Raw genomic sequence first — 13758 nt, 5'->3', positions numbered from 1 at the left:
GGTGGAGAAGCAGCACGTTTACCATGGTCGTTATCAGACACTTGGCGTCAAGACCTCTGCCTCCTACTTTGACTGACATTCGCTTTGTGTGATGGTGGGTTCTGGCCATATTGCTGTAGGTCACTCCACAGACACAGCCGCCTACATGAAACGGCAGCTGACTGCCTGCACCTCAGGCCAAGACTTGGGAAGCTACCCATGTTGCACGAGAAATTCATACAATAGAAACATTTGCATATGATTATGACAATGCTGAGGCTCAACGCTATCAATTTAGCTGGAAGCTAATGGAGAAATGGAAGCCTGAAAATGGTATGATAACAAATTACCAAAATACCTTAAATAATTACAAATAAAAAACATTTTTGTGCCTGTCTTATACACATAGATTTAATGAACCAATTTCTGTAAGGTTCATCTGAGGTGGTTCAATTGCCAGGATCTTTGCCTGGTGTAACTATTTTAGCCAAATCAGATGAACAAAGGAGATCTCTGGTGTCACTATAAGATACAGTGAAGGCTAGTGACCGGCAGCTTATCCAGGCTAAAATGTCTGCATTAAAATGCTGCATCTGACTGGATCTAGAATAGATTGCCCAGAAAGGACAATATACTTATAAAAGCATGTATAAGGAAATCTCCCTAGACTATCTTAAAAATTCCTGAGCTCTAAGGACAATTTTGGACAAACAAAAAGTTAGGATTGGTGCCAGGTGCAATTTTCAGCTGTGTCCTTTGTTTAGAAAGCTTATACCCTAATTTGGATTTTATAATTGGACCCTGAGGATACGGTCCCATTTCAAGAACAATGCCTATGCAGGACAAATGAAAAAAAAAAAATGTAATTTCTACTTTAAATGATACTAAAATAAAAGATTTTATTCATAAATATTTTATATTTTTGTTTCTAGAAATTAACAACAAAAAATCCATTGAAAAAATGTCTACCTTACCAGCTCAAGGGCTTTCATCAAATTTCACACAAAACTCTAGAAAGGAACCTGCACTTCCTATTTTTCCTTTGGTAGATAAAGGGCAGGAGCACTTCTGAGAGCACGTAGTACAGTGTACTACCTCAGGTGAAAGAAGGGAAAAAAGAATATTGGGAGTGTTAGCTCAGGGCGGGCAGGGTACTTACTCATCACAAAGCACAGGGCCCTTTCCTTCAGTCCCCAAGACAGCCCTGGCTGTCCTGGAACTCCCTCTGTAGACCAGGCTGGCCTCAAACAGAGATCCACCTGCCTCTGCCTCCTGTGTTGGGATTAAAGGCGTGCGCCACCACGCTCAGCCCTGTATGTGTGTCTTAGTACTACAGGTAGTCGGTCTGCACTCTGTGTGTTGAAAGCACATTCACTTCTCTTAATCTTTTTTCAGCTAGGCTTTAATGCAATTATACAATAAAACAAAATCGGAAATGGAGTTTCATAGTAGACCCGTGGTTTATTGCAAAATATTTTATCTGTATTTCTGCACACATCTGCACCTGCCAAATGGCCCTGTCTAACTCTTTAGGGACAGTCATTTATCGGTTTCTCAGAAGCTACAATTTTGGAAAAGAAATCTTAAAAAGTGGTAACATGACACTGGCATCAGAAGGGATTGTTATTTATCTATTATTGTCTGTTTTAAAAAGCCCCTGTGAAGTATTTATAACATTAAGCTGTTTTAATGCTCAACCAATAAAAAGGCTGAGGAAGTTAGCAGTTCTTAAAACATGTTCATTTTGCTGCTTGAAATATGTCACTCGGTATCATAGGTACTGCCAAGATAAGACCCCAAAATACCAACTGTAATTAAAAATGTTATTTTGGGGGGAAAAACCCACAGTTTATGCAAAAGAAAAAATATTCCTCATTGAGTTTAGAAAATTATGCTAAAAAATTTAACAAAATCCGAGGGGATTACAATTACCTACATTTTTTAAAGCACAACATATAAGATTTCTTTTAATAAGATCTCAACCTACAACAATCGTTGCTTTAATTTATTTTTCGGTCGTCCAATGGGTTTTGCATATCGTCGTTTTATTTGTGCAGCTTTCTCATGGAGTAGTTTTCTTCCCTTTTTCTTTGGTCTGCAGACTTGGCAAATCCACATCCCTGAATTAATATATATATGAAAAGAAATTTTAATGTTTCACTTAAGGAGAAGGTATTAAATATAAATCTGTAGTTGTAGTAATCTGACCAAAGGTGCTGGATGCAGACCTTTCTCTAGGAAAGTCACCTCTGTTGTTCTCTTCAGAATGCCATTGCTAAAGGTCAAAGGCTCCAATCAAGGTGGTGAGAGCAGTGGCTGGCCCTACCTGTTCCCCTCCCACCACCCCATAATCATCCCTGGAAACTATGTGCGTGTGTGAGTATATGCCATAGGTACATGCCTAAGAAGGCCAGAGAAGCACTGGATCCCTGGAACTAGAACTACAGGCAGCTGTGAGCCGCCTGGTCCTCTGGAAAGGCAGCAAGCTTCTTAACCACGGAGTCATCTCTCTAGCCCAAGTCAGAAACTATTAATCTTTTATCCCTTTCTTATCACTTGAGAAGAAAAATTTTCAAATCAATCAGACTTCCCAACTTCTATAGGGAAAAAAAAAGTTTGGTTTGTTTTAATCAATTATTTTTAGAAACTTCTAACACTGAAAATGATGATGAGTTTAAATACTTTAGAAAGTAAAGCTTAACAATTTTAAGTACTCTGGCATGACAATTATTGAAATTATGTCTGGCATATGGAAATTGGTCAATTAAAAAACAGAAGATGTGACTACACAAATTACTATATGAAAAAGTCCCAATTCAAATCACTGGGGAAACGAGGAAAGGATTTAATAAACTTCCTGGAAGGAGCCAACCATTTCCCAGACTTCACAAGAAACCTTTACTCCTCTCCCTTCCCCTCGGCATTAGATACGGTCTCAAGTAACCAGGATGACCTCAGCTCCAGATCCTCCTCCCTCAGCGTTTCAAGTGCTGGGATAGCAGGTGTGAGCCATCATAAGTAGTTACAAAAAGGTTTGTGCATTAACTTAAAAAAAAAAGTTTTTTTTTTTAAAAAAAAACTTTAATTTTTTTTTCAAAAAATGATCCAATGCACACACAGGGTGTGGGGAAGAATAGAACCATAAAACTTAGGCGAAAAATGCTATGAGGAAAAACAAAATGCTGCCAATATCAGGAATCTAAATCACTAATATTTATATAAAACTGAAGTTGTAAGTACTTGAGCCTCAACAAAAAAAAGTGATTAAAGTATAAAACAGGTACTTCATAAATGATGATATGGTCAATAATCAAATATAAAAGTTGTGTCTCCTTAATAAAAAGGGAAAAACTATCACAATTTTCCTTACTATCAAATTGATTTAAAATATTAAATTAGTTTTATCAAATCTAAGATAGTACTTGTCATAAGATGAAAATTATTTTAAAGATGCTAAGATGTAAAACAGTATCTCCAAACCTCACTGATTCCACTGGTGTTGAGTGTCATGAGTATAATTCTTCACACACTGGCGGTCAGTGTAAAACCTGACAACCTTTCAAGTTGTGGCCTCTAATTAGACAACTTCTCTCTAGGAACTTATCTTCAGGAGTAAGGGGAACACTTGCAACATTTGAAATATCTACCATAGAGAATTGGTTAATTAAATCAATTATGGTTCATTTATACATGAGGTTGCAAAATCAGGTGCCCTCAGGAAGCGCCTCGACGGCAGAGGACTGAAACAAATTAGAACACGCGACAACAGTGAGTAGGGAGAGGGTGGCAAATCAAAGCATGCATGTCCCGCAGAGACAACTCAGGATCAAAAGTTAAAAATATCGTGCCAACAAAGCTTCTGTATGGCCCACAAGCAGGTTTGGAACCCCTGCCCTATACTATGATGCTCAACATGACTCTCTGAAAATCATGTTTAGGAGAGCAAGCGATGACATGAGAATGCTGACAAGCTATTGTTGAGAAGGGGAAATCTCAGAAAGTTACATATGTGCAGAATGCTCCTTTGTAAAGGGAGTGTAGAGGCAGGGGAATGAATGTATTGGCAATTTTTATTCTCTGTTTCTCTTGTGTTTGTATTTTCTATACCTTCCACATGTCAATGTATATACAGTATAACAAAAAGGCAAGGCCATTTTAAAACGCTGAGCATACTGCGAATGTGAGGAGGGCAGGGAAAGGCTGCGCACGGCTGACTGACACAGATAAACAGAAGAAAACTTCATGCTATACCAAATACAGAGAATTCAGATGCTCACGCTTTTAGACATCAACCAATAGCTGAAGTACTCTGAAGTCATCACTGTCATCGTGAATTTTAAAAGCACACAGCTCATTTCCTTTATTGGCTAATACAGACAATGCTATAAACACTAACTAGGCGTTTGGAGGGCAAGAGTCTTTTTCCTCCGTCATACATGTCGCCCAAACCAAATGACTTTGTAATATTCTTCTATTCACAACCTACAAGAACATGTGGGTGAGGAGGGGGAGCTCCCAGACATCAAAATAAGGTCAACAGTAAGTAATAAACTATTTTGTTTGTTTGCTTTACTGCACTGCGCATTGAATGAGGGCCTTACACATGCTAGGCTAGTGTTCTCCACTGAGTGACATCCCCAGCCCTACAGGTTTAAGATGGTTTAAAAGTTCACCTTTTGGCATTCTGGAAAGTGGTGGGTCACAGCACTCCATATGGAATCCTCTATCACAGGAATCACAAAAGAGCATATTATCCTGTAATATAACATATCAGAGACTAATTGAGACTGAGACGAACTGTACAACACCAACACCCTCAAGTCACCAGGTTAACAGTCAAACGGAGCCACAACTTCCCAGATGTGGTGTGCCAGCCCTGCGGTTTGATCATTCTGTCGGAGGAAAGCCTGGGCACTGGGGTCGCGTCCCTGGTGCTGGGACGTGAGAAGGATACTCACTGCATTTTTGCCCTGGACCCGACATGCGCTGCATGTCTTGCACTCGATGCACTGCCATCTCAAGGCCTTCACATTTGCGGTTAATTCGGGACAAAATTTCAAACAGGATGGGTGTCCTGCAATAAAAAGCAATTGCTCAATGTCAATAGTGTCTTAGTATTTTTGTTAAAAAAGTGTTTTTTACTTTAAAAAAATTATTTTTATTTTTAAAAATTTCCTTTATTCAATGGCTTGCTGGTGCCAACCAGCGAGCCTTAGGAACTTGAAAACAAAATAGGTCAGAGACTCAGAGCTGCGAGACTCCCTCCCCCCCCTCCCCCCTCTCTCTCTCTGAGACAGGGTTTCTCTGTAGCTTTGGAGCCTGTCCTGGCCTCGAACTTACAAAGATCCGCCTGTCGGCCTCCCGAGTGCTGGGATTAAAGGCGTGCGCCACCACCGCCCGGTTCCCTTTCTCTCTTTTGTCTTTGTCCTCTTTCTCCACATGTATGGAACAACTGTGTTAATATTTTCCCAGAGATAAACCTGGAAGTGCATCCCGATCCTACAGACTTGGACAGTTTGTATCTGTTGTTAGTGTTCTTGCCCTGTCGTCTTCAGCAACTATCCTGTGCCCACAGCTCTTGAATTTGCTTTACTGTATAGCTGTACCCAAGTTCAACAACTGTTCTGTGTGATGGAATCCTAAGATAAAGACGATGGCTGAACAGAAAAGCCAGTTGAGCGTAGTGTGGTGGCGGTGCACACCTGGGATGGCATATTCAGGAGTCCGGCTAGTACAACAAGATCCTGTCCTAACAAAGACCTGGGGCTGTTTGATAAGCGACAGCTCCAAGTGGCTTAACTAATTTAATTTACTCATCAAACAGTACACAAAGAACACCTATGACTGGGACAGACCCCAAGAACATCCTACACCACCCAGCTTCTGGTCATTGAGTTTCAATTCTGAAAGTCAGGGAACAAGAATGGAATTTATGAGTTGAAGAAGACAGATTCAGACAAGAGTGGGTTGGGAAGCCACCCTTAGAAGGCTCCCTCATTCTTCTAGAGCATTCTGCTTCTCCACACAACTCTGGGACTTTTTACCCAGCAACGTTCTACTAGGCCAGTGTGCAGAAAGCCCCAGAGGGAGGAGACCAGGTTCCATGAGTGAGAGAGGGAGGGTGAGCCAAGGTACTGGAAAGCGACTCCTCTGAAAAACGAATGGCCTTTTATCACACAACCCCAAGGAGGTCTCTAAACTTGATTATTCGTTCTTTTTTAAAAATCTGGTCTTTAAATGGTTAGAACATTAGTAAATCCCATGCGAGAGAACTTATAACCAAGCTGCAAAAGGAAATCTGAGGGGTAATAAAAAAGCAGATTCTGTAATTTCCAAACTGTTTTATAATTTCCTGACTTTGGCAGCTTCATTGTTTAAATATGTATTTTGGGTTCCTGCCAAAAAGGTTCTCTTCCCTAAAGCTTAACAGGTGCTTTCATAAAATTCCACTCACCAGGAGGTTTGGCTTTTTGAAGTAAAAACATTCAATATCAATCATCAATACCATTAATAAAAGTTCACAATTCCCTACTCTTAAAAAAAAAATCAAAACATCTGTATCTAAGATGTTGAAAAAAAAAATCAAGTGGTGCCAAATGATCGCAACCCCAGGCTGGGAGAGACACCCAGGCTACATATTTAACCTTTGACATGGTCTTCCCCAGGGGTTCCTCAGTCAGATGAACAGAAGAAGAAGGTTTACATAAAAATGACATTGCGCACCTTTCCTTGCTCAGAACAGCAAACAAGCACAGCTCACTCGCTGCCCTTGAGTGTGCTCAGAACGGAGAGGCCACTCTGATCGCATCACCCCCTCCTTTCAAGGGACAAAAAATTCAACTTTTAAAGAACAGCAATTTAAATTCCACCCTTAAAATGGATCCTATCAGCTTAAAAATATACCATTTACTCCTTCCCCCTTTTATTACTTCCTGTAAGTCATATATCACCGGAACATATGACCCCAATTTCATGCACTGAATTTTTCTCTACATTAGAATCTCCTTTTGTGCTTTGTAGCTTAGTCTTCAGTAACTAAGGTAATTCATATCATATTACGGCTTACTATTTATTCCTATAGATAGCCTACAATGCAGACTTTTAATAATTTTGTATTTTCAAAAATAATAGCCATTTTTAATCAAAAGCATAGAACATTTTTCCTTTTAATGCTTTCTTCCACTTTAAGCAATGGTATCTCAAACTACTATTTAAGCTATCCTATCAAATTCCAAAGCCTTCAACCCATCTTTCTTTTAGGAAGCAATCTTCCCTTTATTTAGCTTAAGAGAATTGATTATAGATCCTTCCAACCCTATGTTTCTATGATTCTGTAAAAGATACTGAGCAATGAAGACACATTTTCATTTTTCCTTTCTCATATTAACCTTAAAATGAAAGATTGTAACTGAGTCTTAACGTATTGCTATATAATCTGTAGTAATGAGATGCCAGGAATAGATGCTATTGATAATGTAATCCCTTATTTCCTACTGAGTCACTACACAACCACAGCCATTCTTCTAAAAATCCTCGTTCTCTCTACTGAGAATTCATCTCTCTGACAATGGTTTTACTACTGTGGTTTGCCATGTATCTGATTCTGAGAGCCATGTCAAGTCTTCATTCATTTATTCATTGTTATACAAGCACATAAGCATTCATAGTTCATATTTTTTTTCTAATAAAACTGAAGGAAAAAAATTAGGAGCCACAAACACAGAGGAAATATTTGAGAAGAAAAACCATGTATAGCAAATACAATAATGGCCTTAAAAGATGTCTATACCCCAATTCTCATGCCATGGAGAGAAGAAAGCAACTCTACAAGCATTGGAACGACTAAGAAACTGGATTTCGTGAGTTGAAAGGGAGAGGTGTTGGGGACATTCAACAATCTTCACTTGCCACATCAGGCTCTAAAGATGGAGGAAGGAAAGCCCGAAACCAAATACTGGGGTTGGCCACTGGCATCTGGGAAGGAATTCACCTGCCAGCGAGGCAAGGGCTTACCAAACAAGTAACTGAATGCTATTACAACCCGTGGACTAGGGCATGGACCTTCTCTCCCTGGTGTTTCTAGAAAGCAGCCAACAATTCTGATATCTTGACTATGAGTCCTACAAAGGGGTTTTATCTTATAGCTGTAAAATATTAAATAAGCTGTTTCAAACCACTAAATTTGTGGTAATCTGTTATAGCATCAATAAGTAAGTAAATAGCTGGGGGTATAGCACCATAACAGAGCATCTACCTAGCATGCATGAAGCTCTCTGGATTCAATGAAGGTGGGAGAGAAGGAGGGAAAAAGAGAGGAAGGAAAAAAGATAATAAATAATCAAGATATCAGGTTCCTGTGTGTGTGTGTGTGTGTGTGTGTGTGTGTGTGTGTGTGTGTGTGTGTGCCCTTCCTTTAATTGACATTTAACAAGCATTAGAAACAGGAGGAAGAAGATGGAAATGAGTCCTACCGGTTCAGGTCATGTTACAAAGGATCTGCAAGTTCAAAACCAGCCTGGGATACACAGCAAAACCTTACTTAAAATAACCAAAGTCGGGAATGTAGCTTGGTGGGACAATGCTTAGCAACCATGCATAAGGCCTTGACTTTGGTCCTCAGCACCACAGATGAAGGGATCACCACAAATACTAACAATGAATCTTAGGAAAGAAACACCTTCCTGTTCTTGGAGCAACGGGAACACAATGGGTACCCAATTAGTTACAGAAAGAGAAAGCGTCTCACACATCAAACTACTTTGATTCTATGTCCTAACCAAAATCCTGCATACTAAACAGATCCACACTTCTCCAGACACACAGGTTTACTTCTATAAGATCCCAAAGCTCATCTTGACCTAACTTCTCATCAATTATTCGACTGCAGCCTAAGTGACCTGTGTAGATTTTAAATCTCATCACAGAATTTTTCTGTCCACCAAAGTCTTAGAAAAGATATAAATTCTTTCATATAGGCCACAAACCCTAGCAAACTGACCTCTGTTAACGCAATCCTTTGTACTCTGCGCTAATACTCATCGGACCTTCTCCCCAAGTACATGGTGCTCTTCTCCTCCTCTGCCCATGTGCCTTCTCCCAGCCTGCCCTCCGCTGATCCACCCACTCCTACTCCCACTCCCGCTGAGGAAGCACTTCTCTTCTCCCAGTGACTTCGTGGATTACCTAGGAGTCACACTGTATATTTGTTCTTGACATTATCACCAGGTAGGTTTCTGATCAGCCTCACCTCAGGTCAAAGTATTGGAGCCAGATGACCATGGACTAAAACCTCCCAAACTATGATCCAAAATAAACTTTCTGATTCTTAAATTTCTCTTCCTCCCTCTCTCCTTCCCTTCCTTCATTTCTCTGTTTTTGTTTTGTTTTGTCTTATTTTTCAAGTCAGGGTTTCTCTGTGTAACAGTCCTGGCTGTCCTGAAACTCACTTTGTAGACCAGAATGGCCTCGAACTCACTGAGATCTGCCTGCCACTGCCTCCCAAATGCTGGGATTAAAGGCGTGCACTACTACTGCCCAGCAGACTCCAAAGTTACTTATTCAGGTTGTTTGATGACAGAAAGAAAATGTTACGGCATGCATCCAACAAACAAGATTTCTGCTTCTGGCCTGCCAGTGTGGATGACTCACTGTCGCAATAGCCTCTGGGGGCTAGGGTTCCCTTTCTTCCCACTGACTCCTCCTTTGAGGTGAGGCTCTCATTCCTCTTCTATGTATTCCTTTTGGAATTCCTTCTGGCTAAGACTCTCCTTTCCAACCCAGTGACCCAATCTGTCTCTACTAAGGGCGAAACTAAATGAATAACAAACTGCTCCCTGAGGCATTTACATATAATAACCCGAAGAAACCAGTGTTGAGTAAAATAAGCCCGGAGAGCCAAAGACCGCACCTTCTCAGCTCCCCCAGCACTGTTTCTCAGGACTGACACTGAGTGGGCCCGTATTCCAGCTCCTGCTCTGCAGAGGTGCTCTCTCCCTCCCTCCCTCTCTCCCTCCCTCCCTCCCTCCCCCCCCCCCTCTCTCTCTCTCCCTCCTCCCCCTTCCCTCTCTCCCTCTCCAGCTGCACTGCAGCAGCCTCTCTTCTGCCTCCTGTTTCAATGAGCTTCCACTTAGTGTGATGCTGTAATTCTGAACTGTACACTTATCTTAGATTTGCTAATTTGAAAACACACATGCACACAACTCATCTGTAAGTAAGATTTAACCACCCGGCAATCTGAGCAGCAGACACAAAATTTCATTTGGTATAATATCTAATACTTATGTGAAGCTAATTAAAGATAATTTGGCCTTAATGAGGCAAGGAGAATATAACAGTGTTAATTTCAAAGTAGGCTGATCCATGAAAGTCAAGTAAAAGCACTCCCCAGCCTCAGCATTTCCTCAGACTTGAGGAATGTCTCACGGTTTCCAAATTCATGAGTGGCTAGGACAATCCCCTGATGCGTGTTACGCTGCTGCCCTTGGTCACATGACTATTTCGCCACCTCATGGCAGCCTTGTTAATCGTCACATTGTACGGAAAAAGAAAACTACGATTACAGCCATTAGGGAAAGAGAAACAAAGCCCAGGGCTGGGGACACCACATTTGGGACATCTCTATGCACCCCACCCACCTCACATTTTTACTAATATGAACTTAAGCATTTTTTTAAAAGGACTTCTAGCAGGGAAAACGATAGCTCTGACCATTTGTAACACAGTCATCTTAAAAATGGAGAAAAGTCCAACCAGTTCACTTCATGGTGGAATCAGAAGGCAACAGTTACACACATGTCTATAAAAGCTCAGCACAGGGCAGTCGTCATCATACACATGGTGCTTCAGAGAGAGGTGACTAAGAGCACTGAGCACATATGGGAAACACATTGACTAATCACCTTCCTTATGACCGCATCTGGACTTCCTTCCTCTGGTTTGAAACTGCTCATGGACATTTTTCTTTAACAGAAATATCTTAGGCTCAGAATCCCTTTGATCCTACAAACAATCTCAACTCCATCCTGTAACCCTGTGAGTATGAGAAGGCAGCCACCTCTACGAGGCCAACTGGAGGACCAAGTGTTGGCCCCACGGGGCCACAGAACTGAAGTGTGCTAGCATGGCTCCCACCAGGACCGGGTCCTGCAGAAGCATGAAGGCCATCATCTTCTGTTTTCCAAGGTGTCAAAACATAGCTTAAAACTACAAGGCCCTCCATACCCCTAAAAAATTAGCTGCATTTTATTTTGATGCTTCATTTTTAAGAGGAAAAAAGAACATAGGTTGCTTGTGTAATTGATAAAGGAGGCACAAGTCTATACAGTATTTCACAACAGGGATCTTTTTCCAGCCACTGAAATCGTCGAATCCAAGCTGATACCTCACGGAAGAGCAAGTGAACTGCCACATAGCGGCAGTGCTCTACTTCTGAGTCCAGAGAGGCGCCTGCAGACACCCTCTGTGCTCTGCAGAGAGACACTATGCCCTCGGACTGAGACTGTCAGTAACAGAGGTAGACATGAGCCTGGGACAGAAGCCCTCAACCCTTCTGTACTTACTAGAAAATAAAGGGCACTTTTAAGGAACCAGTGTAGCAAACAGCCCAGCCTGACCCCAGGAAGTATGAATGGAAAGGTAAGAAGCTTTCGAGAAAAAGACATTTCTGTAACTTCAGTACAAAGGGCTCAGATCTCCCTCTGGTGGGTCTTCAGTCTGGGAAAATTCGGGGAACTCGACTGGATTGCAAGTATGAGACTGACCTGGGCAGAGTTACACCTTGTGAGGAAGGCCTTGAAGTTACGATAAAATCCCAGATTCCTCGGCAACTCAGCAGTGCTAAGCGTGTCACCAGCGGAAAGGAATACAGGAAGAGAGCTTCTCTTCCCACATTTTAGTACCTCCGCTGATCCGTCTAGGTGCCCAGATAAAGAGACACCAAGGAAATGAAATGATGGCATTTTTAAAGTACAGCTTAAAATCCAGAGATAAACACCAGATAGGTGAATACCACAGAACTGATCAGGCAGTGACAAAATATAATTCATTTGAAATGAGTCTAGTGAGAAGACCTACAAGCTGAATAAAGCCAGAACCAATGAATAAGGCATCCCCTTGCCAGCACTGCAGGGAGATCATAGGGTTAAATGTATTAAGTGGAAAACACAGGTACTATTTCTGTGATCTTGTCACTATCCATGACACCATGGCCAAGTCAGAATGTTAGTGAGTCTGTAAAGCCCATCAAACAGGCTGTCAGGATACAGTTTTCAGGTAGGGTCTGAAATGTCTTATTTTGAAGGCTCTCTCCACCTAGTCAGGAAGCTGCTGAACCACAAATGGCCTATCAAATTAAATGTCTGCATAACAAATAAGAATTATCTCACAATACTAACATTCTTCAGTATGGGATATTTCTCTATCCAACCATGAAGCAGTTGTCCTAAGTGGTGATCGTATTTTAAATTATTGACAGCAATCAAGGTTGACAAGAAGGGTGGGAAGTCGTAGCAAGGGTGTCCCATTTATGGTACTCTTACTTTAGTTCATGTAGCTATGCACTTGGCTGTTTAGTTTCTTGAAGTCTAGAGGTAAGTGCCATCAGCTCTAGCAAGCAAGGACATTACCTCGTTAGTACTGTCCTCATAGGTGACTACGTGGAGGTAAAGGGTCTCTCTGGGCTGGGCCCTGCTTTGCATGTGAGCATGGTACAAATTCTACAGGACTGCTTTTGCTTCCAGTGCAAGGGACTGAAACTAAGATCTTAGACAAATGCTTTGCCATGGAAATAAAAACTCCAGCTGGTAGTCATGAATTTCACAATAAAATTTTGAGGGGAAAGAAGTGTTTCAGTACCTGGGAGAACAAAAGATCAGTGCAGAAAGATTAACTTTTTAAAACCATGGACTTGGAGTGTAATTCTGTAGTAGTGTTTGCTTAGCATGCATAAGGCCTTCAGTTTGACCCCCAGAAAAACAACATCAACAAAAAGTGTTCATGGGATGCACCGATCGAGTGCATTTCAAATGTTGGAAAGTGTGTATGCGCGTGTAACCTGGGTGACTTTTATGTACTAAATCAAAAGGACTATCCAGCGAAACAAAACATAAATAAAATTTGTCTTTATATTTCTGGATAGCCGGGCGGTGGTGGCGCACGCCTTTAATCCCAGCACTTGGGAGGCAGAGGCAGGCGGATCTATGTGAGTTCGAGACCAGCCTGGTCTACAAGAGCTAGTTCCAGGACAGGCTCCAAAGCCACAGAGAAACCCTGTCTCGGAAAACCAAAAAAAAAACCAACCAACCAACCAACCAAACAAACAAACAAACAAAAACAAACAAAAAAAAAACCACTTAGCTAGGGCTGGAGAGATGGCTCTGAGGTTAAGAGCATTGTCTGCTCTTCCAAAGGTCCTGAGTTCAATTCCCAGCAACCACATGGTGGCTCACAACCATCTGTAATGGGGTCTGGTGCCCTCTTCTGGCCAGCAGGCATACACGCAGACAGAATGTTGTATACAAAATAAATAAACAAAAAACACTTAGCTATATTTCTGGATAAAACTGGAGACAATCTTAAACTCTTATGATAAGAACCCAGAAGAGACATCGCTCTGGGGGCATCTAGGGCACTATAGCTGGTTCAGCAATTGTCCAAGCAGCTCCTTCACTTCCTCTAACACCAAGCACCCTCGTCTACCATGTTACAGACAACCCAATCTCTTCTTGCATCTTGTGATTTCATTGTTTCTATCCCTTCCATTCAAGTCACACAGAGATGAGC

General features: G+C 41.4%; 1 protein-coding gene across 11 annotated transcripts in view; it reads right to left on the bottom strand.

The window, feature by feature from the left end:
- Nucleotides 1-13758, bottom strand: part of Kat6b (lysine acetyltransferase 6B) — a 192543-nt gene that overhangs the window by 50576 nt on the left and 128209 nt on the right. For all 11 annotated transcript variants that reach the window (XM_038309751.1, XM_038309759.1, XM_038309760.1 and 8 more), the window contains 3 exons: nucleotides 4938-5053; nucleotides 4653-4734; nucleotides 1967-2099 (listed from right to left, as the gene is read on the bottom strand). In XM_038309751.1, the coding sequence (XP_038165679.1) occupies nucleotides 1967-2099; nucleotides 4653-4734; nucleotides 4938-5053 (331 nt within the window). The remainder of the gene's footprint in view (nucleotides 1-1966; nucleotides 2100-4652; nucleotides 4735-4937; nucleotides 5054-13758) is intronic.

Source organism: Arvicola amphibius, chromosome 13, assembly GCF_903992535.2.
Source record: "Arvicola amphibius chromosome 13, mArvAmp1.2, whole genome shotgun sequence".
Lineage (NCBI taxonomy): Eukaryota > Metazoa > Chordata > Mammalia > Rodentia > Cricetidae > Arvicola > Arvicola amphibius.
The sequence above is the reverse complement of the archived record's forward strand: the minus strand, read 5'-3'. Positions and strand labels throughout refer to the sequence as shown.